This window comes from Copadichromis virginalis, linkage group LG12 (genome assembly GCF_057382275.1).
Source record: "Copadichromis virginalis isolate Kocher_CV1m ecotype Utaka linkage group LG12, C_Virginalis_male_GT1.1, whole genome shotgun sequence".
NCBI lineage: Eukaryota > Metazoa > Chordata > Actinopteri > Cichliformes > Cichlidae > Copadichromis > Copadichromis virginalis.
This window is the reverse complement of record NC_140629.1, coordinates 20,652,493-20,679,751: the sequence shown is the minus strand read 5'-3', so window position 1 is coordinate 20,679,751 and position 27,259 is coordinate 20,652,493. Positions and strand designations below refer to the sequence as shown.

General features: G+C 40.8%; 1 protein-coding gene across 1 annotated transcript; it reads left to right on the top strand.

Moving 5' to 3' along the window:
- The first annotated feature begins 54 nt into the window (after positions 1–54).
- On the top strand, positions 55–25,828 carry LOC146696898 (uncharacterized). Its single transcript, XM_085475241.1, has 5 exons — positions 55–140; positions 24,771–24,827; positions 24,930–25,166; positions 25,538–25,558; positions 25,642–25,828. The coding sequence occupies exons 1-5, from the start codon at positions 134–136 to the stop codon at positions 25,779–25,781; spliced, it is 462 nt and encodes a 153-aa protein (XP_085331367.1). The 5' UTR covers positions 55–133; the 3' UTR covers positions 25,782–25,828.
- Positions 25,829–27,259: the final 1,431 nt, after the last annotated feature.

Here is a 27,259-nt window from a genome sequence, read left to right as displayed (position 1 = left end):
GAGTCATGCAGCGTTTCCGGATGGGCCTAAGCCACACTTAAATGAAGGGTTAAACAGTGAGTTTCTTCAGACTGTCATCAAACCGTGTAAGAGAGAGGATTCCAGCTCAGATCCTGAAGCGTTGGTGTTGAACATGAATAGTAAGTCTCTGATTCATTACTTAAAGTTAAAAGTGTTCATACTCAGAAATGCTCGATTTTAGTTTCTATTTTTCTCTTCATAGACCTGCTACTGTTTACTTTTGGACTGTTTGCTCTCGCAGCAGGTGATTCATTCATTCAGCTATACTAATCTCAAGATTTTTTTTAAAAGTAGCTCATGTGAGATGTTTTATGGATAATCTGTGTGGTGTTACAGGTGGAAACGACGTGCAGGTGTTTTATTGCGAGCCTGAAAAATGTGCTCTTAGTGTAATTAGCGTGTATTGCAACGATGAAGCCCTGCTCAATGACGGATCCATGACAGAGTGCTCTGGTCCTCCTCCACACAGAGCTGTCTGTCAGCATGATGGTCGAGCATTTGTTTCCATGTCTGGGAATGCTCATTGTGAATTTGAAGGGAATAGTGGATACATCACCACAAAAAATTGTTCAGGTATTTACATTTTTTAAAGTTGTTGCTTTTCTTGCAATCATTCATGCCTCTCTTTAATTTATTTTTCTTTTCTTTTTCATTGCACTGAAAATAACAGATTTCTTTCACTAGTGTCAGAAATTTGACCAGCTTTGGAAAAATCCACAATAGCCCACTTGTGTGCTCAGAAAGATGGCGGATGTTGAAGAATTTTAAGCTCTTATTCAGGTTTTTGTTTACTTCCATTTGTATTTAAACAATCTCATAAAATAACACATGATTCTGATCATGCTAGCTGAATGAGGAAAACAGTGAATTGAGGTGTGCCACCCTTGCTGATAATGGTCAAAGACTTCCAGTTTATTCTGTTCTATATCTTCTGCATCTTTTCTACTCTTACTAAGTCGACGTTTATTTATGGAACGCACAGACGTAAACAACAACAGTGAAACTGATGCCACAGTTGATAACTACTTTCTGTTAGAAGATATTCATTTACTGAAGATGTCCGAGAACTTATTTTCTACAATTAAAATGTTGAAACTTTGGTTGTGAAAGAAATCTCAACTCGTGATTGCAGTTGTTGTTGCTGGCAAGTTGTTGCAGTTGTTGTTGCTGGCAAGTTGTTGCAGTTGTTGTTGCTGGCAAGGGTTGCACAACTGATTATTAGGCTTAGAGTGAAAGTACTTCTACACACAGAGCCAGATAAGTTCTTATAGCTTTTTTCCCCGCGATAAATGAAATAATTTCGGAACTGCATTTTCTTTTTTCTTTTTATTATCTGAAACATTTCTGTGTTAAAAATATGGAAAACAACTAATAAATCAGAAAGTGGGCAAAGACATTTTGACTGCACTGTATAAAATCCCTTTTTTAGAGTTATATTTATTTTGCCATATAAACCGTGAGCTGACTAATGTTGATACTTACTGCAAATAAGAATCTGAAACAATGTACATTTTCTTGACCAAAAGAGTGACTTTTCTGATCTCTCTGATTTCTCAAAAAGACCTCAGCAACCTGTGCTCTTTCACTGGAAGTAAGTACAGACCTTTCATCTGCTTCTCATTATTTTGACTTTTCACTAAATGGAAATTCTTCCTTTCCATTTAGCAACCAAATCCTCACCAACCCCAACGGGTTTTGGAAGTCTTGCGGAGGGCCTTACGCAAACTCATCTCATCATCATCGTAGTAGTAGTTTGTAAGTTCTGACCATTAGTTGTTTTGGCTGCATGCATCACATTTCTCATGCTAGTAAATCTTTAATTGCAAATACAGCTTTTATCTAGGAACAAATTCATGATTGTTCTTCCGCAGGTTCACAAGTACTACTAATAATATTAATACTACTGGGACTACTGAAATGTTTTTTCAGTAGTTTCATGTTTATGAAACTAAAGAGTGAGCCGAATCAGCAACAAAAAAAGTTACTGAAATATAAAACCAGTCATTTTTATGTGTTTAGCTAATGGGATATCTTTCTCAATAATATAACCTTGTTTCAGCAAACCTGGTGTGACTGTTCCCCTAAAAGAGGGCTGCAGTCAGCTGTGAAAGGTTAGTGAACATTACATACACTTACAAACTGTATAGATGGAACTATTCTCATTTTACTTGACTTTTTTTTGTCTCTTTAGACTACTGATCAATAAGTTCATGCAACCAAGGCTCAAGCCTGACGTGAACCCCCTGCTGTAACGACAAAATAGCTTATCCCACATAACCTCTCCACTCTGATATTTTAAATTTGTTTTATGTCTTATGCTTTTATGATTGTGTAAACTGCTTGCTTTTATGTTGCTTTTATTATTCTACCATGTACAGTGTCCTTGAGTGTTCTGAAAGGAGCTTTCAAATAAAATGTATTATTATTATTATTATTATTATTATTATTATTATTATTATTATTATTATTATGTTATGGTTACATGAGACAAAGACTTAGATATTTGGCATGAATGATGAGAGGTATGTTTGGAGGAGAAACAGTTAGGTTTTCAAACCTAAGAACATTGTACTGGCTATCAAGCATGCTGGTGGCAGCATCGTGCTTTGGGGCGGTTTTTCTGCCAGTGGTACTGGTGCATGATACAAAATGGATGGAATAATGAAACATTAGGATCACCTCCAAATTCATCAAATTCGCTTAAAACTTGGACACAACTGGGTGTTCCAACAGAACAATGATCCCAAGCACACATTAAAAACTGGTTGTGGATAAAACAAAGAAAATTTGAGAAGTATTCTACCTTTTTGCCATGAATGCAACCAATTTAAAGGAAATGTCAAGAATAGTTTTTAAGATATCTGATAATTGACTACTATTCTCTGTCAACAATTGCGGTCAGTTATCCAGAATTATCCTTTTGGTAGCCAGAATTATTGCATCTCTTCAAGGTTTCAATTTGCTAACGGACATTTAAACAAATATTATTAGACATCAATAATACTTGTATATTTGAGGGGGGTGTATATTTGAGCCTGTGTGGATTAGAGAAAATGTCATCCACTTGGGATGTTTTTTAAGTCATCAAAAATGTATGCTGTGCAATACACAGCATACATTTTTGTGTCAATCATTCCAGCCTGGAAAAAGAACAGTTCAAACAAATCATTAAAAGCCCAGAATTCCTGTGACATTCATGCACATCATGAGTGTATCTTAACTTCTGGCTCGATTGTGCTAGGATAAAGATTGTGAAAGGTTGTAAAAAATAAAGCAAGCGAATGGCGGAGCGACACGATGGTTTTACCGTCGTTGTTGCACAAACCGACGCGTAAACCAGCCTCTTGTCCATCCAGACTCTTATTTTAGATATAAGAGAAATAGAGAACTCCAAGAAGAAACAAAGATAGCCACTACATTAAGTAAAACCATCATGCTCCCGAGCAAGACGATTGCATCGCTATGAGATCGTGCAAAGTTTGATACAGCAAGTCAGTTAAGTGCACAGAGCTGTATGCATGAAGAATCTAAGAAAAGAAGAAATAAACTTTCATGGATAAAGTTTTGGACTATGATATGCTGCTAAGCTACAAGTCGTGTTAAAACTGAACAATTGCGATTCTCAACTTCTTACAAATAAGTCAGTGACAGTGTTTTTGGTCTTAAGAAGATGACACTAACTACGAAAGCCTCAGCTTTGTGTCATAGACCATTTTGTTTCATGAACACTTTTTGAATAAGAAGTTGTGTAAAAGGAGCAGAGATGGCAGATAAAGACCCGCAAGGTTGCAGGCCCAGGGCACAGAGCTGCAGTAGCGGGACCGGCCATAAGAGGGCGCAGAAGTACACCGAAAGAGGTTTGGAAGAACAGCTCGGCAGGCACATAAACGCAAGAAGGTCCAAGCTGTCACAATTAACTTCAAAAATGAATAAAATTAGCGGACTGATGAAAGAGAATGAAAGCCTTGACATTGTTGATGAACATTTAAGTAACTTTTCAAAGCTGCATGAAGAATTCTTACGGGCAAATGATGATGTACTGTCGCTGTTGCCAGAAGATGAAAGGAATGTGGACCATATGCTCTGGTTCAATCCAAAAAAGGAGCAGTTCAGTGCGTTTATGACCGAAGTTGAGAAATGGATCATCGTAACAAGACATCAGCATCAAGACGACGTGAGCCCAGATGACAGCGTGTCAGTGACTGCTAGACCAACTGCAAAGAAATCAGGTACCAGCGTTGGAAGAAGCTCAGTCAGTAGCCACTCATCAAGATCGTCCAGAGCTTCTTCGGTATCATCTGTACGGCAGAAAGAAGAAGCAGAGCGCGCTGCTCTGCTCGCACGAGCTGCATCCTTGAAACAGAGACAAGCCTTGGACATTGAAGAATGTAAGTTAAAGGCAAGAAGAGAACAGCTTGAGATCGAGACAGCTATTGCTGCTTCTACAGCCAAAATAAGAGTGTTAGAGGACTGTGAATATGACAGCTGTAAAAATGATGTGGAACAGTGTGAATCGGCTGTTAAGCACTTCAGCTTCCAAGAGCCAAAGGTACAAGGTGAACATGATGGGCATTCAAAGGTAAACAGTCACAGTGTAAAACAAGATGACTTGCACCAAACTGATGCCAGTGTTATTCCAATGAATCTATGTGAAGTCATGCTGAAACAGAATGATATCACTGAGATGTTAGTCAAACAACATAGACTATCACATTTGCCTCAAAGAGACATTCCCATTTTTAGTGGTGATCCACTTGAGTTCATACCATTTACAAGAGCCTTTGACCATACAATTCATGATAAAACTGACAGTGACAGTGACAGGTTATATTACCTTGAACAGTTCACCAGAGGTGAGCCCAGAGATTTGGTAAGAAGTTGTCAGCACATCGATCCTCAACAAGGCTACAGTGAGGCAAGGAAGTTGCTGTTTTGTCATTATGGTAATGAACTAAGAATTGCAACTGCCTACATGAACAGAGCATTCAATTGGCCACAAATCAAAACAGATGATGCAAAGGCTCTTCATAGCTATTCACTGTTTCTCACTGGTTGTAACAATGCAATGCAAGACATCAGTCAACTGCAAGAGATGGAGATTCCCACGAACCTCAGAGTTATAGTCTCCAAACTGCCATATAAAATGAGAGAAATGTGGAGAGTCTCTGCCTTTGACATTCAAGAAACAAGTGGAAGGAGAGCAAAGTTCTCAGATCTGGTTAGATTCATAAACAGACAAGCAAAAATAGCTGCAGATCCTTTGTATGGTGACATTAAGGATGCTGAAGACAAAGCAAAGTCATCTGCAAATGTGAGAATGACTAGGTCATCCAGGCAAAGGGGAAGCACATTTGCTACAAGTGTAACACAAGCTGCAAATGAAAGGTCACCTGAAATTAATAAAAGCGCTTCTTGTCACACTAGCAATGCCTTCCAGAAACCATGCATATACTGTGAAAAACTCCATACACTGGCAGAATGTCAAAAGGTCAGAAACCAGCCTTACAAAGAAAGACTGGAGTTCCTTAAAGCAAAGGGTCTGTGCTTTGCATGTCTGACACAAGGTCATCTGAGTAAGGACTGTAAGAAAAGATCATTGTGTGAGTACTGCTCTAAGAGACATCCAAGTATGCTTCATTGGACAAAGGAGGAGGACAGTAAGGCAGACGATTGCATCCAGAGAAATGTCTCAGACATTCCCACAACAAGTGATGAAACACACAGTTCAGGCAGAATTTGCGGAGTCACAGGGGCCGGAAAAGGCATTCATGTGTTATCGATCGTTCCTGTGTGGGTTAAGTTGAAGAAAGGCAATAAGTTGATTGAGACTTATGCATTCATGGACAATGGGAGCCAAGCCACGTTTTGTTCAGAAAAACTGATGAGACAACTGGGTGTAGAAGGTAAGAAGACAAAATTCATGCTTCGCACAATGGGACAAGAAAAGATGATGACAAGTTACCATCTGTCAGGATTAGAAGTGTGTGGTTTAAATGAGAACACCTATATAGATCTTCCTGACATTTACACTCATGCAGACATTCCAGTGTCTAGAGAGAACATCCCTACACAGGATGACTTAAAAAGGTGGCCACATCTTCGGCAAATCAAGTTCCCACATTCAGATGCAGACATTGGATTTTTTTTTTTTTTTTTTTTTTTTGCCTGTCCCATTTGGTTCTTTAGCCATCAGAATTGTTGTCTGAAGACCAACAAGGATACCCAATGGATTTACTTTGCCAAATGGATCATCGTGGCATTGCAGTATTGGTCCATTTGGTCGATCTTTGTTTTTATTATTTATTATATTTTATTTTCAGATGTTACAGACGGGACAGACATGAGTGAGGGATAGGAAAGGAAGAAAGAAAGAGGAAGGAAAGGAAAAACAGAAGGGGAGAGGGACAGTGAGACGGGGGAGAAAAAAAAAATCTCCTGGATCACCTGTTGAGAGAAAAATAGAAAACAAGCAAAAAAAACAAAGCAACATACTAAACACAACACCATCGCATTAATCTAGCTAAGTGTAAACAGCAGTAAATACTAAATATTCAATGTTATTGTGCAGCACGCAGGACAGATGTGCTTCGAAGTAGCGGCCAAGAAAGGTGTAATTTGGGTCTACGAGCAGTGAACACCCGTGTGCATACCTGTGTGGATCAGCGCGCTTGTATTCCAAAGGTTTCTCCATGTAACGATCTGCTAGGGAGTGTGGGGGGGCCACAGCCCCATCCTCCAGGGTGTGAAGTGGGTATGGAGGAGATCAAAACTCCAGACATCCAGAGGCCCCCAGAACACAAGAGACCATGGAAGACCAACAGAGGGGCAGCCGCGCCACTGTTCCAGTAAGAGCTGAGGAGAGTCCCAGATGAGGGTTCACTCAGCAGCCGCGGAGCAGAAGCCAGGGGGAGTTGCAGTGACGCGCCCATGAGCTCCGCCGGCCCCCAGCTGTGACTGAGTGACCGAGCCCCAGGCCGAGAGGCCGGGGGCACCCCACCTCCGAAGGGGCCCGAGCGAGCCCCAGGCCCCAGACATTGGACTTTTGATAGGATGTGATGTGCACAAGGCTATGGAACCATGGGAGATTATTCATAGTAAAGATAACGGTCCATATGCTGTTCGAACAGTCCTGGGTTGGGTTATCAATGGCCCTCTCAAGAGAGATTCCTGCTCTACTCCTTCTGACAGAGAGCTGAGTGTTTCAGTAAATCACATCTCTGTCACTAATGTTGAGGATCTTTTGATGCAACAGCTCAACTATGATTTTCCAGAGAAAGCTTCTGAGGAAAAACAGGAAATGTCACGAGAAGACATTATGTTTATGGATTCTGTCAATGGCACAGCTGAAAGGATTAATGGTCATTATAGCATAGGTCTTCCTTTGAGAAACAAAGCTGTCAAAATGCCAAACAACCGCAGTGCACTAATGCAGAGGGCAGAGAATCTGAAAAGAAAACTAATCAGAAACACAGAGTTTCATAAGGAGTATCAGAGCTTCATGTCTGACTTGCTGAATAAAGGCTACGCAGTTCAGGTACAAAACATAAAGACTACCCCTGAAAATGAGAGAGTTTGGTACATACCACACCATGGGGTGTACCACCCTCAGAAAAGAAAACTCCGTGTAGTTTTTGACTGTGCAGCATCCTTTCAAGGGAAATCACTGAACGAAGAACTCTTGCAAGGGCCAAACCTAACGAACACACTGATTGGAGTACTAACAAGGTTTAGGTGGGATCACATTGCCTTGATGTCAAACATAGAAGCTATGTATCACCAGGTGCGAGTACCTCCAGAGGACAGTGATCTTTTGCGTTTTCTCTGGTGGCCAAACGGGAACTTGAATGAACCTCTGCAAGAATACAAAATGATGGTGCACTTGTTTGGGGCAACATCCTCCCCAAGCTGTGCAAACTATGCACTAAAAAAGGCAGCAGAAGATGCTAAAGAAAAAATGCCACTAGCAGCAGTTAATGCTGTTCTGAACAATTTTTATGTAGATGATTGTCTTCTGTCAGTTTCAGATGAAACAGAGGCATGTACTATGGTCAGGGACCTGTCTGCATTGTGTGAGAGTGGAGGATTTCACTTAACAAAGTGGATGAGCAACAGCAGAGCTGTCCTTGCTTCCATTCCTGAAAAGGAAAGAGCAAAGGAGATGAAAGATTTGGATTTGAGACATGATGCACTACCAGATGAAAGAGTCCTAGGAGTGAACTGGTGCACAGAGACAGATGTATTCAAGATCAGGATAACTGAAAAACATGTGCCAACGACTAGGCGAGGCATCCTCTCATTTGTAAGTGCAATATATGACCCATTGGGCTTTTTGTCTCCTGTCATTCTGACAGCAAAAATCATCCTGCGAGAGCTATGTGGCAGGAAGATTTCATGGGATGAGGAAATCCCAGCTGAACTGGCTCAAAGGTCAGAAGTTTGGCATTCAGAGCTTTCAAAACTTCATGGCTTCACCGTCAACAGGTGTTTGAAACCTGCTGGATTTGGAGTGGTCATATCTACACAATTGCACCACTTCGCTGATGCCAGTGAGAGAGGTTACGGAGTCGTTACTTACCTCCTTATCACAAACCAGAAAAGAGAAACTCACTGCTCATTCATTATGGGCAAGTCCAGAGTGTCTCCTCTGAAGCAGATAACAATTCCACGTCTCGAGTTGACAGCAGCTGCAGTTGCTGTAAAAATGGACAAGCTCATGAGAAAGGAGCTGCAAATGCCACGAGAAGAATCTGTGTTTTGGTCTGACAGTAGCACTGTTTTAAAGTACATTTCCAGCGAGAACATCAGATTTAAGACATTTGTAGCAAACAGAGTGTCACTTATTAGAGACAACACAAAACCAAGTCAGTGGATGTATGTAAACTCTGAATTAAACCCTGCTGACCACGCTTCAAGAGGAATGAACACAGAGACATTCATGAAGTGTTCAAACTGGATTGCTGGGCCAGAGTTTTTGACAAAAGATAAGAAAAACTGGCCAATTCCACCGGACATTAAAGAAATACCAAAAAATGATGTCGAAGTCAAAGAGGTGATGAGTGTAGATGTTACAAAATTACCTGAAAATCCAGTGAACAAACTGATCTCTCACTATTCAGACTGGTACCGTCTAAAAAAGGCAGTTTCCTGGATACTTACGTTCAAGCAGCTGCTTGGCAGGTTAAGTGCGCATCAGAGGCTTCTCATGTCACAAGCAAGTGGCTGTGACAGCAGCAAAAGGAAATCTGAAAAGGTTGCAGGTCAAATGCAGCAGTTCAAAACATGTATTAAGGGATCTTCACTTACTACTGCAGATGTTGCAAAGGGAGAAACTGAGATTGTTAAGTTTTGTCAAAATCAAAGCTTCGCAGAAGAAATTCTGCGATTCTGACCGAAAGAACGAGATCGCGGATACAAGCGGCAGAAATGAGCTTCCTCCGAAGGGTGGCTGGCCTCTCCCTTAGAGATAGGGTGAGAAGTTCGGCCATCCAGGAGGGGCTCAGAGTAGAGCAGCTGCTGCTCCACATCGAAAGGAGCCAGCTGAGGTGGTTCGGGCATCTGACAAGGATGCCCCCTGGGCGCCTCCTGGGTGAGGTGTTCCAGGCATGTCCCACCGGGAGGAGGCCCCGGGGCAGACCCAGGACACGCTGGAGAGATTATATCTCTCGGCTGGCCTGGGAACGCCTTGGTATTCCCCCGGATAAGCTGGAGGAGGTGGCTGGGGAGAGGGAGGTCTGGGCCTCTTTGCTTAGGCTGCTGCCCCCGCGACCCGGCCCCGGACAAAGCGGATGAAGATGGATGGATGGATGGATGGATGCTTGAGAGCCACCATCTACCGGAACCAAATTCCTTGTATGTGTCTGCACATATACTTGGCCAATAAACACAATTCTGATTCTGATATTAGTCATAGAAACAAGAGTAGACCTTCAGGGAGAAAACATTCTGATTGCGTACTCATAAAGGTTTCAGTGATGGTGTCCAACTACACGTTTCCAAAAGTAAAAAAATAAAATAAAATGAAATAAAACTTTATATGTATATAATCTGGATCTTAACTGTCTCATGCTGATTCTGGTTTTTCTTATCCAGTGCTGGTAGATCATGACTCAATGTTACTGTAGTTTAATAAGAAAACTGAGATAATGGAGATAAACTAGGTGAGTTTGTCTCATAAGACTGAAAAACTTACTGGACACTATATTAGGTGCACTCTGTTTGTTGCTCCTCACAACTGCCTTAATTCCTCATGGCATAAATTCAACAAGGTGCTGGATGCATTCCTCAGACATGACGGCATCACAAGGATTTGTTATTTAGACATTTATGACATGAAGCTCCAGTTGTACCAGATCCCAGTGGTGCTCAATTGGGTTGAGACTTGGTAAAGCTTTGTGGTCATAAAGGGATGGACAGGGTCAGCAACAATACTCAGGTAGGCTGTGGCATTTAAACGATGCCCTGTTGGTAGTAATAGGCTAAAAGTGTGTTAATAAAATATCCCCCACACCATTACAGATGGATGGATCCATGCTTTCATGCCTTTTCTGCTTAATTCTGACCCTATCATCTGAATGTAGTTAATAAGCAGACGAACAGATGTCTCATACTGGAATTTACCTTTAAAATGTTATTATGACTCAATTCAATAATATTTGAGGAAAAAAATATGACAAGGGAAACTTTTCCATGATTATGAGTTTTAGAATGAAGTACAAAACAATGACCATTGGCAGGAATGGGGGAACTTTTACTCTTTTGTCTCCATATAGAAATCTTCCCAATAATCTTCCCAGAATGTCTTTATGTAACCTGGACGTGTGTCCCTCTATCTATAAAGAGATGATCTATACTGCTCGCCCAAGTGCAATGTCTACAATATCCGAATCTAGGTTTGGGAAGGAGATTGGCGGTAGCAACTCTGTAAGAGCAATAAGTGTCATGGTCCTGGGTCGTTGACCCAGCGTTTTGCGTTTTTTCTGATCTGTATTAGTTTAGGGTTAACCTGAAGTTTGGTGTATTGTCAGCCCTACCTGTGTCTGTCCTTGGTGCTCTGTTCATGTCCCCGTGTTGTGTTGTACATCAGTCTGTTTCCTGTTTTATTTTGAAGGCTCGTGTTCTGGATTTCCTGTTCTGTTCTGAAGGTCTGTGTCTGTTATTGTGTTCAGCTTGTCTCCTCCGGTCCCCAGGTGTATTAGGTTCAGCTGTTCTTCCCTCCTGTGTGTGATTACCTGATTACCTTGTGTGTGTACATTTAGTGGGTGTCGGTCTGTGTTCGTTGTCGGCTCGTCTGCGTTCATCCATGTATCACTGTGTTACTCCGTGTAAGTCTGCATTCTTCCGTGTATCTCTGCGTTCTATGGTGTTCCTCTCTCTGCGTCTCTCTGCCCCGCACCCCTTTTGTATGGTCTCAGGTTTGGCATTTAGTTCTCCCAGTTTAGGTTTCTTCAGTTGTTTTGTCATGCCTCACTGCCTGTTTCTGCCATTGTCACTTTGTAAATAAACATCACTCGTATCATCAGTTTGCTGCATTTTGGGTCCTCCTTTTCCTCCACTCCACACGGCTCACTCCGCCAGCCGTGACAGTAAGACTTCCAACCCACATAACACGCACGACCACAAGTTTGTGAAACAAAGTTTGCTTTATATATTTCTTCTTTGGATCAGTTCCCTTTGCTCATCCTCAATGTAGGGATACCTTCAAATGCAGTAACCATCTAGAATGCATCACAAAAATAATTGAAACAATCAAAATAGATGTAAGACAAGAAACACAATATTTCAACACCCCAAAGAAAAGGAAAAAGAAAAGAAAATAGCATGTGAGTGTCCAGTTCCTTATGGTGTCAGTTTATTCAGTTACCCACTGTCCTGGGTTAAGAACTGAAAACGACCTGAATCTCAGGCGGAGAAAAAGTAGCAAAGAAAATGGTAAGGTGTCTCTCAGGTGGGCTTCCTTTTGTTTTTTCCCTACCGCCCTCCTGGTACGGCAGGCATCAACATGTAGCGTCCTGACACAGAGAAGGCCTCCACAGCAGCAACAGTGTCTTAGACCCACGATACCAGCTCCTCACTTGGCACCCATGGAACTGTACCTCAAAAAAACCCAGTCAGAATAGTTCAAAAAGTTCGAAGAAATACTCCGACTCCTTTCAGGTAGGTACCCGTCTGTGGTTCACCGCTAACGACAGCTCTCTCACAAATGTTAATTAAACCTCTTTCCTCTCTTTCAACTGGAAAAAAAACCGTGCTCCGCGGCAGCATGGAGTTTTTCCTTGCCGTCCTTTTTCCTCTATACCACACCTTCACGCGCATGGAGCCGCAGACGGTGCCTTCAGGGCAAGCCCGGAAATTAAACTATCAGACAAGGACGACGATGCATTCAAAGAACCCTGTACTTCTGATTGCTGTAAATCTTACCAGGGTTACATTTACAATATGTTTTGTCCTTAGTTAGAGCTTAGATTAACATTTATTATCCTTGAAGTGTACTGTGAGTTGTGAGCAACAAATGTTGATACTTACTACAAATAAGCATTTACAAAGTACATTTTTCAATCTAAACATTGATGGTATATTTGCTATAGCTCAGTATCTTATTGAAGTCTAATAATTATGTTGTTCTGTTTTTACTGTGTTATAGAGTTTTTACTGTTTTATTTGATTATGCTTCAAATGTTATGTTCACATATTTCACCAGACAAAATGTACTCACAGTTACAACACCCACAGCTGTTTCTAGAAACAGGAAGTTCACCCTGTGACATTTACACGAACTTAGACACACACACACACACACACACACACACACACACACACACACACACACACACACAAACTGTTTCCCAGTTTAGTTGAGTTTGCTCTGTATGCTTTTCACCTGGCAGCAAATAAAGCTGAGTATTTTGAGTTCATCCCTCGAGTACACTTTCTACAGAGGCACCATCGAGAGCATCCTGTCGAGCTGCATCACTGTGTGGTTTGGAGCCTGCAATGCGTCCTGTCATAGAACCCTCCAACGCATAGTGAGAGCTGCAGAGAGGATCATTGGTGTCTCTCTCCCCTCCCTCCAGGACATTTACAGCACCCGTCTCACTAAAAAAGCCCTTTGCATAGCGGCTGATCCCATGCACCCAATGCAAAGCTTCTTCAAGCTGCTGCCGTCAGGGAGGAGACTGCGGAGTCTCCAGGCCAGGACCAGCAGACTGAAGGACAGCTTCATCCATCAGGCTGTCAGGAAGCTTAACTCCCTCCCGATTCTGCCCCCTCTCCCCTCTTCTCCTCCACGGTCTCACTGAACTCTGTCACACACACACACACACACACACACACACACACACACACACACACACACACACACACACACACACACTCTGACTCACTCACTGGCCTGCACCAGTTACCAGTCACTTTGTGGAGCATTGGACTGCCATTACCTCATAAGACTTTGTTGTTACACTATCTCTTACCGTATATTACTAAATCTCCATTTGCACTATTTGCCTATTTGCACTACTCTGCCTGGTTTACACTCAATGTCATTTACCCTTACTTGAATATTGTATATTGTATATTGTATATTGTATAGCTTTCTTGTTATACGTAAAATTGTATTGTATTTATTTAAATTTTTTCTTTTTAATTATTTTACTTGCATTTTTTAATCACTCTCTTATATTTAAATGTTCATTTGCTATTTCATCTAGGGTTTGAGAGTAACGAAATTTCTATTCTCTGTATGTCCTGTACATGTGGCAGAATTGACAAATAAAGTTGACTTTGACTTTGACTTGACTTTGAGTCTGAGTGCCTGCATTTTGGGTCAACTCCTGCCTGCCACACAGTGCTTCCTGATATTTAAATTCTTTATTGTCCCACAAGGGGACATTAGTTTAGCAGAAGGGAACATAAAAGTAAAACAATAATATAAAATAATGATGACAATAATAGTAATAGAAAGTCACAGGGCGGTTATTTGCCATTAAGGAGACAGAATGCGGTGGGGATAAAAGAAACCTGTTTTACTGCAGTAAAAGTTGCAGTACTAATCTGTATCCTGTCACCCTTTTGCTCTCTCTCCTATTAAAAAGGTTAATCATGTCATCATTTATGGTCAGGATCCTGGATTATATAGCAGGGTTAGTAGCCTCTTCATTCATCTGATCAGGGGCTCATAGCTATTCCATGCTGTCATTTTAAAACCAGAGGAAACCATACTGCTGAAGTTGTACGTATACAGCACTTTTATACTCACTGAGCACTTACAGCACTCATTCACCCAATTACACCCACACACTCAGTAGCCCAAGAGTACTTTGATATGCAGACTGGAGAAGCTAAGGAGTGAACAACTGAACTTGTATTTGGTAAATGACTTGTTCTACCTCCTGAGCCACAGTCAAAAGTGCCTAAACTTTGAAACTGTCATGGTCCCTGTGCCTGCCCAGCCGGCCTCACAAGTCTACACTTGTGTTTTTGCTTTTTCTCTCTCTCCCCTACCTCTCTGCCTGGGCGGAGCTCACAGCTGGCTCCCACCCTTGGCTCACACAGCTGTTGGCGATCAGCTGATTGGCGATCAGCTGATTACCGATTGAGGCTGGGTCACAGATCCTCTCATCGCTGGATGATTGAGCTACTGACTTTATCTTCCCGGACCTGTGACCTCCCCGCGGTACGGACGTGTGTGAGTCGGATGTGAGGACGTGAGCGAGCGTGAGAGAGAGAGAGAGAGAGAGAGACTTCCCCTAATCCCCTGGACTTTCCCCGTCACTGTATATAGTATTTCACTGGTGTGTAAATAAATCGTGTTCTGAGACGTCAACCTGCTCTGCGCTTGAGTCCCTGCTTTCAGTTTGTGACAGAAACAGCCTTGCAAACTGTTGTAAAAACCCCAGAGTGACTCTGTGGTTTGCTTTCTTACAATATTTTTGCCCTACTTTGCATCTAATGTGTGTATAGAAGTGTGCTTTTTGGACTAAATGTAAGCGTATGTGTTTGAGTGTGTGTCTATATGCTGGAACCTGTATACTTTTTTTTAATGTGTAGTTTTATTAAAACTGTAAAGCACTTTGTAACTGTGTGGGTTTTTTAAAGTGCTATAGAAATAAAAGTATTATCATTATTAATATTTTTATTATACCACTTATTTAACTTACACTGTTATGCCTCAATGCATTTGTCTTTATAAGTTATAACTAGTCACACCAAATAAAGGTAAGTTTACACTTGTCAGAAGTGGGCAGGTTGCGGGCCAAAATGGAGATGTCTTAAACAAAAACAAACTTTTATTGAAGTGACACAAGTAACCCTAAAAGCATCAAACAATAAGAAAGATTTTTCTTGCAGATAAAGTGACAATAATAAGTACTAAACATTTTAAAAAAAAGCATACATACGCAAAAAATGCTTTCAGTTTTGGCAGTTTAGTCTTATTTATCAGCGCAAAACAGACAACAGTTAAGCATAATAAGCGCTTCTTGAAACTTCATTCACAAATAATACCGATAAAAGGGACACTGAACTAAAGTTCAGCATTTTCAAAATGAACACACACAAAGGAATTTAAGTCAGTGCGAACTCAAATGAAAAATCAGGTATATAAGTCCGTCCTCTCGTGATTCAGGTGCTTTGGACACACTCCATATGTAACATGAGTTTGCTCACTTGACCCCTCTAACTCCCGGTGTTTTTTTTTTGTTTTTTTTTCTGTGGCGGGTGACATGACACCATGTGACACGTGCCGCAGTTTTGGTGTCACTTGAGTTTGTTCTGTCAAATCAACATACATTGTCAGATCGGCATACGTGCAGCACAAGGTGACAGCTATATTTGTTAGACAACAATAACCTGTGAGACCAGCACAAAATCATATATCAGTAAAAAGAAAAAGTAATGATCATTTACTTGCCGTTTGTCTACTGTACAACAGAGGCGGAGCCAGACATTTGAAACACCCGGGGCTTAGCCCTAAAGGGTAGTATGCATGTGGGATTTTTTTTTTTTGGGGGGGGAGGTTAGAAATGACTGAAAGATTAATTGGCTCTGTTTTGAGTTTTGTTCAAAAAAGAATGACTTCATATAGGGAAAAATATATATCACATGTGCAGGACACCTGAAACTAGTTTTTTAATTAAGCAGCAAGGAAGAACAAGGTCAGGGCTGCATCAAGACACGAGGACTAAACCCCAATTCAACCAGACCCAGAACTGATCCAGAATTAAAACAGGACTACAACAGTTCAAAATCAGCACTACTTAGGATTTAACCAAGACAGAACCAGAATCAGAACTAGATGATAGTAGTACTAAAAATCATCATAGACCTGCACTACACTTATTTTTTTAATTCTACCAAAGTCCACTATTTAGATTGAGAAAAGTTTATATAATTATTTAGCCTTGTTGTGCAAACAAGCCTGCATAACTTAATAAATGTAGAATTTGAAAAATAGCAAACCTAAAAAGAAACACTAGGTACGAGATACATGATGATACGGTGATACTTTTGGTAAACAACCATTTGACTAACATGTGTGTCTCACCTGCTCTTGTTCCCTCTCTGTTCCTCTCTCTCCCTCTTTGTGCTGACAATCATCAAATATACAAATATTTACAAACTCTTCAGATCAAAACACAAACACTTTTTTTAATTGTAACATCAAATCAGACTAAATGTTTATTTTTTTTAGATTGATAAATATAAAAAACATATTTGTTAACTTTAAGAGTAAAGAGAGAAACTATCTGTATTTCTTAATTGCAAATGGCACCAAATTGTATTCAAAATTGAGCCACACTTATGGAGATCCACAATTCTTTTTCTGGTGTTTTGGTTGACATCTCTTGATTTTCCCATGTTAAAGAAACAGGTGTTTTGCCTTATATGCATCCACAGCTGTGCCACCAATTTACTCACATGGACTCTACTAACCTATCAGAAGCTTCTTCAGCTCAGAATGGAATCGTCTGGAGTTTTCTTATTAATTAACAAACTTAGTGTATATGTACTCCTAAATTTGATCAAAGTGATAAAAAATAGACAGATCTCTCTCTCTTTATTCTGACATTTAACTAATTCAAAAGATATTTCAATATTTATCTAAAACAAAAGTTTACTCTAAATTGATGTTGTACAGTAAAAATGTTTTATGTTTTCTCCCTAAAGTGTATGTAAATATCTGGTTACAAATGTGAATATCCTGCTGTGTACTGAAATCCCTCTTGTTTTGCATAGAAATATACTGAACAACATACAAAGCATAATATATAAAATAACATTTACCTGAGTTTTTTCTTTGAAAGAAGCCTCTAATGTCCATTCTTATATTTCAGTACATAACTGAAACCGATTTAGTCGGGGAGGGTAAGAACTGAAAATGTGAAATAAACACACGTAAGCTAAGACTCTCTAAAAAAAATAGCATTTGTTCGGCTTTTCATTTCGCCATTTGTTGATTCACTTGAAGAGCAAGTAACGTAATATTGGTCAAGTGATCAGTTTGATATCAATCTTTCGTGATGCACCGTCATCAGTGTTGGGGAGTAACGGAATACATGTACCGCCGTTACGTATTTAGAATACAAAATATGAGTAACTGTATTCCGTTACAGTTACCGTTTAAAAAGGTGGTATTCAGAATACAGTTACTTTGTTGAAATAAATGGATTACACTGCGGTACTTTCCTGTTTCATTTTGTTGCGGGTCAGGACTGTTTGGGTTTTGTTTGACAGCTACGTTCTTTCGTTCCAGGCGGCAGCGTTACGGTTGCCATGGTTACAGGGCGACGCTCTCTCTCTCTTTCTGCGACTGTGTGTTTCCTGGGTGAGAGAGCGCCTTTTCGTTGTTGTTGTTGTGCTAAGCTAACAGGCAGAATGCTACAAGCATAGCTCTAAACAGGGCTGGACTGGGACAAAAAATCGGCCCGGGCATTTTGACTAGAGACCGGCCCACCAGGATAAAGATTGAAAATGTGACGTCATTCAGGGGTAAAACCGCAAAGGATTCTGGGAACTTGTGGCAAGAGGTACTAGCGATAAAAAGAAACCCAAAAAATGCCAAGAAGCTGTTGTATTATTAACTGCAATAGCCGGTCGCATGACAGCCACGGGAAGCCGACGGGTAAAGAGATCGTTTTTTTTTTTATTGGATTACGTCGTTGAAGAGAAATTTTTTAAGCCATGTTTCCGAAGTAAGAGCCGACGGATGGTCTGGATATACCAAATATAACGTCTCAGAACACTCCAGCTCACAGGTTAGTCTGCTCCAAGCATTCCCACAAAGGTCAGAGTTTTGTAGTTAATACGTCATTTTTCTTAACATAATTGGTGATATAGGTTACAAGCAAGTCTGGCGCTGAACAGAAATTGTCGCGCTATGCTCCTTTATTTATTGTGTTTATTGTGCATAAATAGTAAATTGTCCTGACACAATATTGCGTTTCGCTTCTGTTATTACCATGGTACATGACAAAAACATATACTTTTATTCACAGGGTAAAACAGTTGTTTTGTATCACTAATTGTCCATTGCGATTACAACATACAATATTATTGTCACTGCTACATTTCTGTAATGCTACCAGAAATTATTTCCACTACTAATTAATTACCGTTGAGCTCAAAGGTTATATTAATAAACGGTTAACGAATGTGTATTTATGAAGACGATTTGTGAGACTGGTAAACTTACCTTTGTTCATACGATGGTCTTTCGTTCTACACGGTGCATTTCAAAGTCCTGTAACCATCCGTCGGTAAACTGTACCTGGGCTTGTTGCAGTGACCTGAAGTTACTAAACTTCATGAGTGCATGCACTCACTGCAAGAACCGTATAATTATAAATATGAGCGTGGTGAAAGTTGGGCAGCACGCTGACGTCTTTTGTCCACTCTGTGTGCTCCTAAGGGTCTGACCCTTTCACTCCTTTGATTTTTTTCCTCGTATTTTTCTTTGTCTTTTCGTCGAGTCTGTCTTTGTACGGACCGGCATTGTTCTCCTTTTGTTTTGTACATTCCTTTTTTGTGCGGCAAAGAAAAAACAAGAAGGTATTGGAACCGGAGAATGAACGTTTTGCGGTGCTGCAAACGCTTGCATTTGATGCGGTACTTGGATTGTTTTGCCACGAGTTCCCGGCATGCAATGCGCGAAAATCACGTGATTGCTAAACAAGGGGGAGGGTGCATCCGGCCTCCTCGGCTGTAATTGGTCCAGTCCAGAGTCGATCATGACCAATTGGCCAATCCAACACCTTTCATTATATATACCCTTCCTAAAAAATAAAAAAAAAATCCATCGGCCCAAAAAAACCAAAAAATCGCCAGCGGCCCACCGGGCAAATGCCCGGTACGCCCGATGGCCAGTCCAGCTATGGCTCTAAAGAATGCAGCATCATGGGCAGTATAGTCCGTGTTGCAGGGAGAATGCACTGCCATACACGTTATGTGTCTGTGAGCGCGAGGAGGGAGAAAAAGGCGAGTGGAAAGGTACGAGTTGTCGTCGAGGAAAAACGGGAGCTGGAAACATGTAAATATAATAATAACCACTGCAGCCAAGAAGAGTGCCTGACGAGCCCAGTTGTAAGTAAGCTATTAAGACTCGACTGTACACCGTGTTCGTGTTTTCCTCCGAAAACAATAAGTTCCGTTGGAGCAGTCTTTCAACGCCTCTCTCTGTCTCTCGCAAGAAAAATTGACCCACACAACAAAGTAAAGCTATTTTTCGGCTATGAGCCGACAGGGACCCCGCCGTATTAGTCAGAGGTCCCTTTACTACAGTTCGGAGTCGCGGACCTTCAGTAATAGTAATAAATCACACAGCAATAGTACATTCACGTTGTTGTAAAAAGCACGATAATATATTAAGTAATCCAAAGTATTCAGAATACGTTACTCTCATTGAGTAACGTAACGGAATACGTTACAGAATACATTTTGGGGCATGTATTCTGTATTCTGTAACGGAATACATTTTAAAAGTAACCTTCCCAACACTGACCGTCATATTTACATTATTTGTACGGTACGAATGATTCGCTTTGGTACCTGGTCAAACTTAAGCTCTCCTTAGTATGGCTGGCTCCGTTTCTCCAACAGCGCACTCACAGGTAGCTAGTGATGGGTTGTTCGCGAACGAAATGGCTCTTAGAGCCGGCTCTTTGACGTGAACGACACGAGCCGACTCCTTATCGCGAGCCGTCACGTGGGTTTTTTTTTCTTTCTTTCTGTCACTCTCTCTCTCTCTCTCGTACTTTTTTTCGCTTCACTCTGCACGCGAGCCTTGTGCTTTACGCTGGGCAGAGGGGGGAGGGGCGGTAGTTACACTCAGTAGCACAGGAACAGAGCCAGAGGGAGAGAGAGAGAGCCAGGGACAACAACGTCACATTAGAAAGGTATAGTAATCATCCACAACTATTTTCAGTTGCAGATGATAAAGGATTCAGAAAGTTTATTCATGCAGGCCCATATGACAGAGAATATGCATGTTCTTTATGTTTTCATATTTTAATTTATATTTAATTGTGTTGTGGTTTGCAGTGTTTTGTGTTGTTTTCACTTTAAATTTGTAAAAGGGAAAAGCTGAAAATTTAAATAGTTAAAAGTTGAAATGTGAATAGTTGATTTTTGTATTATATGATTTATTTATTAAATTTTATGTGGAGTGAATAAATAAAAGTATATTTACGGTGGCCCCTACAGACAAAGCACATACAAACTTCAAATCACGTACGAACTCTGAAGCATGTACAAACTCCAAAACACGTACAAACTCAGAAGCACATAAAAACTCAGAAGCACATAAAAACTCAAAACATGTACAAAAGACAACAGAAGTGCTCCAGGATGCTAGGCGCAGTGTTGAGCTTTTGTTATCTTGTGGCTACACAAGCCAGCAAGTACCAACGACCGGATTTGGTGTGTGGTAGTAACAGGTAAATGAACTTTTTTTTTTAAATTATTTGAATATATATGAGTGCTTGTGTATAAATACACAAACAATACACACAGGGCCGGCCCGTGGCATAGGCCGTATAGGCAAATGCTAAGGGCGCCGTCCATCAGGGGGCGCCACGCCAGTGCCACAAATGTTGAAAGAAAAAAAAGTTGGTACTATTATTTCTAAATACAAAAAATAATCCCACGTTAATTAAAATGCAAAGTAAAGCTTATTTAATAGAAATATTATTTGTTACAACATTACACTACACTGCTGATGTAGGGGGGCGCCACCTAAAATCTTGCCTAGGGCGCCAGATTGGTTAGGGCCGTTTCTGAATACACATATGCTTTCATGCTTTCAATTGTGTAATTTAAGTGATCTAGTAGCTCTGCTTTGGAAGTTCAGTTCATGCTAGAAATGTGTATTGGAGTTTGTACGTGTTTTGTCTCTAGGGGCCACCGCATATATTTATATATAAACATATATAAATAAAACCACTTTTTTTACGTTAGTAATTCCTTTTGTGCGTAATTTTATATTATTGTTAATAATAAATTAATTAAAGCAACAAAACAACCTGAAGAGCCGGTTCGGAGCCAAAAGAGCCGGCTCTTTTTATTGAGCCGAACCGAAAGAGCCGGCTCTCTAAAAAGAGCCGGAAATCCCATCACTACAGGTAGCAGCTGCCCCGCCCCCTCGCTCAGTCACTTAGTGCCTGAGCTCGGATCATACCAATATCAGGGGGGATTCACGCACAGACGTAAATTCCCACAGTGTGCACTATGTGCTTCGAATATTATGTGTGCTTTTTGTTTTATACAGTTGTCAGCCAGGCATCTAACTATGAAAAAATTACACTCCAAAAGACCCCGGGCTTCTGACAAAACAACCCGGGCTTAAGCCCAGTAAGCCACCCCCACGCTCCGCCCCTGCTGTACAATGAACTGATGACTCCTACGCACGTGGAATTATTCTACAACGCGCATGCGCATGCATGCAAATTAATGTGATGTAATGCTACTCTTAGTTGTATTGGATCACCCCTGATAGGAAGCGAACAGCGCGCCATTCAGACCACGCTACTGTGAGCTTATAAAAAACCATTTAAAGAATAATATACCAGCAGAGGGTAGCGACAGACAGACTGCATTTGCGCAGAAAATGATTGGTAAGTCTCACATTTAAACTTCACATTTAAACTTCATCATGAGAAAAGCTTTAACTCCAACCGTGTGCCTTATTGTGCCTCATTAACTTTAACATTATTTTAAACGAATGTGGTGTGAAGTCACTAGATTTTCAAACATTATCTACTTTTTATCTAACACATTAATTGGGAAACTCCCTCAGGGGTTTTTACTGGGAACTGCACGTGAATTTTGCAGTGAGCGGGGCCAGGTGTCCTCGTGTTCCTTCTGGCTGTTTACTTGGGGGGTGTGAACCACGTTACAAACATGTTACATAGCCCTCGTTAGATGATTCACACAATGCTAAATAACTGTTAAATATGTGCTTGAACATATTTAAGTAAATAGCCACAGTCAGTGGTGGTCCTAGCCTGTTTGGGCGAACACTCCCTCTGCCCCCCCCCCGCCACACACACACACACACACACACACACACACACACACACACACACACACACAAAACATATTAAGGATAAAACCTCTGTTGGAACCATACTGAATTTCACCAGAGAAACACACACACATGCGCACACACACACATATGAAGAGAGAGAGAGTATGCATAGTATGCAAACGGCTACCAAGCAGCCATCATAATTCGTCATACAATGAGAACAGGACAAATCAACAACTGACAATGACTAATTAATATTAAAATCTGTAACATAATGTATTGTTTGGAGTTTAGTCTGTTACTGTTACTATTTTACCATTTCTTCTTGGAGCAACTGTAACCCACATACTTTCCTTAGGGATTAATAAAGGATTCTGGTTCTGATTGTTTCAGGATAACCTGCCATTATCCAATGACACATCTGCTTACCTGTATCTTTTGCTCGTTTCTCCTCCTCTTCTTTTCTCTTTTTTGTAAACTGAGCACCTGATGGCTTTGAACTTTTCTAGTCCATCTTCCATCGGTTTTAATTTTGGACTCCAGTATGAACACAAATCCCCAAACCCAAGGATCACCACAACATAACCTAATAGACCTACACCTTAGTTCACAGATTCGCTTTGTCTATGGTCCTGGGATTTCGCACAACCCAGGATCCAAATCATGAATACATAATGGACTTGGATTTACAACATTATGAATGAAATTGCTCTATTTGGAAGCAGCTGGCCCCCCTCCCTTTTCGACAGATTGTGTGTGAGATTTTAAATCATCAAACTGTAAATTATAAGTTTTAAATTGTTATTGATCCCTTTACCCCCAGTCCTAAAGTGTATATTTATTTTCTTACTCTTCTTATATTTATTGTTTGTTTACTTGCACTGCTGGAGCCTCGTCGTCTTGTCTCTCTATATACTGGACTGTATGTAGCGGAGATGACAATAAAGTTTACTTTGACTTCAGCAGCGAGCAGGCGCACCGAGGGCTCTCGCGCTCACTTTTCGCGTATAGATTTTCGAAAAAACATTGGTGCAAATTATAAGTCTGTATCATAATGTCTGGTGTTTTCGTGTTTGTTGGTTGTTTTTATTTTGTTTTATTTTGCGAGTTGGTTATTAGATGCTGCTCCAGCCAGCCAGAGAATCCCCCGCCGCCCCACCCTTTGGGGTGTTTTGTTTTTCTGTTGTATTGTTTTGCACCTTAAGCCCCTTTGGCATTAGTACCTACTCGGGTTAGATTGCCATGGTTTTCAGGGTTTTCCATCAGGTCGTAGTACCTGGTGCCAAGTACTTTTTTAGTACCTACTCCGCTGGGGTTTCGAGCAGTCCGAGACTACTGCATGCCACCGATTGACTGGTCAGTTGTGTCACTCGATGAGTCATGAGAGCGTAATGTAAACCATATTTGTAAACTGGCAACGAGGGAAATGACTACAGAAAGCAATGCCGTGGTTCCCGAGTCTGACAAAAAACCACACACTGAGCAGCAAGTATATTGTCGTCTCAATGTCCACCTTTGTTGCATACTAATTATATGACAGGACACTCAGCCTCATTGATATAACGACTACCTCGCATATTAGGTGGTACTTGATTGTAATGGAAAACGAGTCAAGGCAGGTCGTACTGCCTCAAGTTGCATCAAGGCAATCTGAGTATGTAATAATGGAAAAGGGGCTTTAAAGTTGGCTTTTATTATTGACCAAATGTAATCACAGTGATTTTCACCTGGCAAACAGTGGCTAGAACTTAATGAATATATATTCATTTTAGGCAATGTGTTTTTCAATAGAACAATTTACTTGTTAATTGCTTGCCATCTTAAGTAGAACTGCAACATCATATATGATAGCAAGCTTTTTGGAGGGGGGGTCGCCCCAAACTATTCCAGGTTAGACTTTGTAATGTGCAGGAGTGTTGCTTTTATCTTGTGAAAATGTTGACTTTACTAATAACATTTCAAATATTTTTCTTTTTTTCTTTAGTGCTCATATTTAAAATATTGTTAACAGACACTTTAAAATAAGACATTTAATTAATTAGCCTATTTGTAGTTTGTGTGTATGTGTTCTCTTCATGTAGTTATGAGCGGTGTGTGTGATTTGGTAGTTGTCATGGAAGTGTTTTAGGACTACATATAAAATCTTGTTTAAGGCCACCAAAATCGTAGGGCCGGCCCTGGTCAGCACCCCTCATCAAAGAGCATTCAGCTTAGATCGTATTCTTTATCTTGACAGGGGTTTTGTTGTTCGTCATCGCTGGACTCTTTCCTCCGTGCTCTTCCCTCACATCAGGTCAGAAATCTCTCCCATTGTTTACAATTTTATCATAATAAATGTTTACATTACTAAAAACTCATTTGTGATGTTTTATGGATAAACTGTGTGGTGTTATAGGTGGAAATGGTGTGCGAGGATTTTACTGCGAGACTGAAGGCTGTGTCAATGATGTAAAGCGTGTTTTCTGTGACGACGTGGAGCTCCTGGGTAACAAAGAGATTTCAAATTGTTCCCACGGTCCGCTTCCACCCAATACCATCTGCCAACACAGAGGCCGCTTGTTCGTCTCCACCTCCTTAAAGTCCTGTGAATTTGAAGGTGTCACAGGATATGTAGAGACCAAAAATTGTACAGGTATTTTCATGCAAACATATTCATTCTTTTCTCCCATCTTGCTCTTTCTTCTCTTGCCAATTCCATTTTAGTTTGTGAGATGCTGCTGCAGCTGACAGGGGCTGTTTGACACTTTTGAAAATGGCCCATGCATGTGTTAGTAATTTCCCGTATACGTATATGTATATGTACATGTCAGTCATGACTCATAAAAATGACCTGAAAAAGTTCCCATATATCATTTGGAAACCACTCTGTCTTATCTACGTGGGATCTCTGAGCTCTCTGCACCTCTGATGCTTAGTCAGATCCAAACTACCTGGTACCTTTTTGATATCCAGTAACTGATGCTGTTCTTGCTATTAACCATCTTTCTCTTGTTTCTCAATTAGACTGCTCTTTTTTAAATAGAGGTAAGATTTGTTTTTTTAGGTACACATTTCACCAGTTTCTGATTTTGTTAACTACTAAATTAAGTTTATCCCTTTCCATCCAGCTACCACACCGGCAGTCACCCCAAGCACTGTGGAAACATCTTCGCAGCCCAATTCCAAACTTCCAGGCGTTGTAATCACAGTAGTCTGTAAGTGTGGATACACAGTTAGTTACCATACTTACTGCCTACATGTTTTTTGAGTATAGCTTCTGCTACTAACACAGCTTGTTTTCACTATGCAAATTTAATCTAAACTATAACCTATTTTACTTTTTTGTTTTTGAAACATGTTCTATAGGTGTGGTACTGCTGTTAGTGGGTTTCTTTTACAGAAAAGCAAAAAATCAGCAACAACAAAGGTAACTAAAATTAAAAAATAACTTGAAGTATTTGATAAAAGTATCCAAATTTAAAATAATGTTTTGTATCTTTAGACGGACTCAAACCAGTCCTGGGTTGCAGAATGACAGCTCTTTAGTCTAATGCCTTGGACCTAACATCATACTCCTGGTTTGAGGCCAGGGCATGCCTCCACTATGGGTCCTTCCTGCTACCCAAGCCTACTGTGAGGGACAACTGTAGCCATGCCGGCTCGGATGTCGTCTGCACGAGGTGTTGAAGAACCAGAAGAGTTTTCATAAGCAGATAGCATCATTCTGATGCTTGCACTATTGGCTAGTACTTAAATAGGGCTTTTCCAAGTGATGGCAACATCAAGAAGAAGGAATGCTTAATAGCAGAATAAGCTGTTTAGTACTACCTGAAAGGATTTGAGGAGTTTTTCATGTGGGAAACCCAAAAATGTATTTTCCTCACAAATGTGGCACATTTATGTGGAAATACACAGGCTTTCCAACAGTGAAGTACAGAGTGGGGCATTTATATGGATACACCGTAATAACATGGGAATGGTTGGTGAGCAAATTTCAATGCAAGACACCCTTCAAGACCACCCATCTCCCATGCTACAGTTAGCAAACTGCTTGCTAAGTTTCATGAAACTGGTTCAGTGTTGGATTTGACAAAATGTGAACGCAAGAAAACTGTCACTAATGAAGAAACATCAGTGGCTGTCCTAGCTTCATTCAGCAAGAGCCCACAGCGTAGCACTCGCCGCATGTCACTAGAGAGTGGCATTAGTCGTAACTTTATTCTTTCATGAGTTATTTACAAGTTTCTGACCACTTATAAAATGTGTTCAATGTGCTGCCCATTGTGTTGTATTGTCAATGCAACCCCCTTCTCCCACTCTTCACACACTGATAGCAACACCGCAGGAGAAATGCCAGCACAGGCATCCGGTATCCGTAGTTTCAGGTGCTGCACATCTCGTATCTTCACACCATAGACAATTGCCTTCAGATGACCCCAAAGATAAAAGTCTAAGGGGGTCAGATCGGGAGACCTTGGGGGCCATTCAAATGGCCCACGACGACCAATCCACTTTCCAGGAAACTGTTCATCTAGGAATGCTCGGACCTGGCACCCATAATGTGGTGGTGCACCATCTTGCTGGAAAAACTCAGGGAACATGCCAGCTTCAGTGCAATTTCAAATATCCAGTGGCCTTGAGGTTTCCATTGATGAAGAATGGACCCACTATCGTGTACCCCATATACTAGGGGTGCAATGATACACAAAATTCACGGTTTGATTTGGTTCGATACTTTGGTGTCAC

What these genes read in the sequence shown, in the direction of transcription:
- LOC146696898 (XM_085475241.1), top strand. An exon ending in AGAGACCAAAAATTGTACAG is followed by an intron (nt 25,167 to 25,537) that starts GTATTTTCATGC and finishes TTTCTCAATTAG; the next exon opens with ACTGCTCTTTTTTAAATAGA. An exon ending in CTGCTCTTTTTTAAATAGAG is followed by an intron (nt 25,559 to 25,641) that starts GTAAGATTTGTT and finishes CTTTCCATCCAG; the next exon opens with CTACCACACCGGCAGTCACC.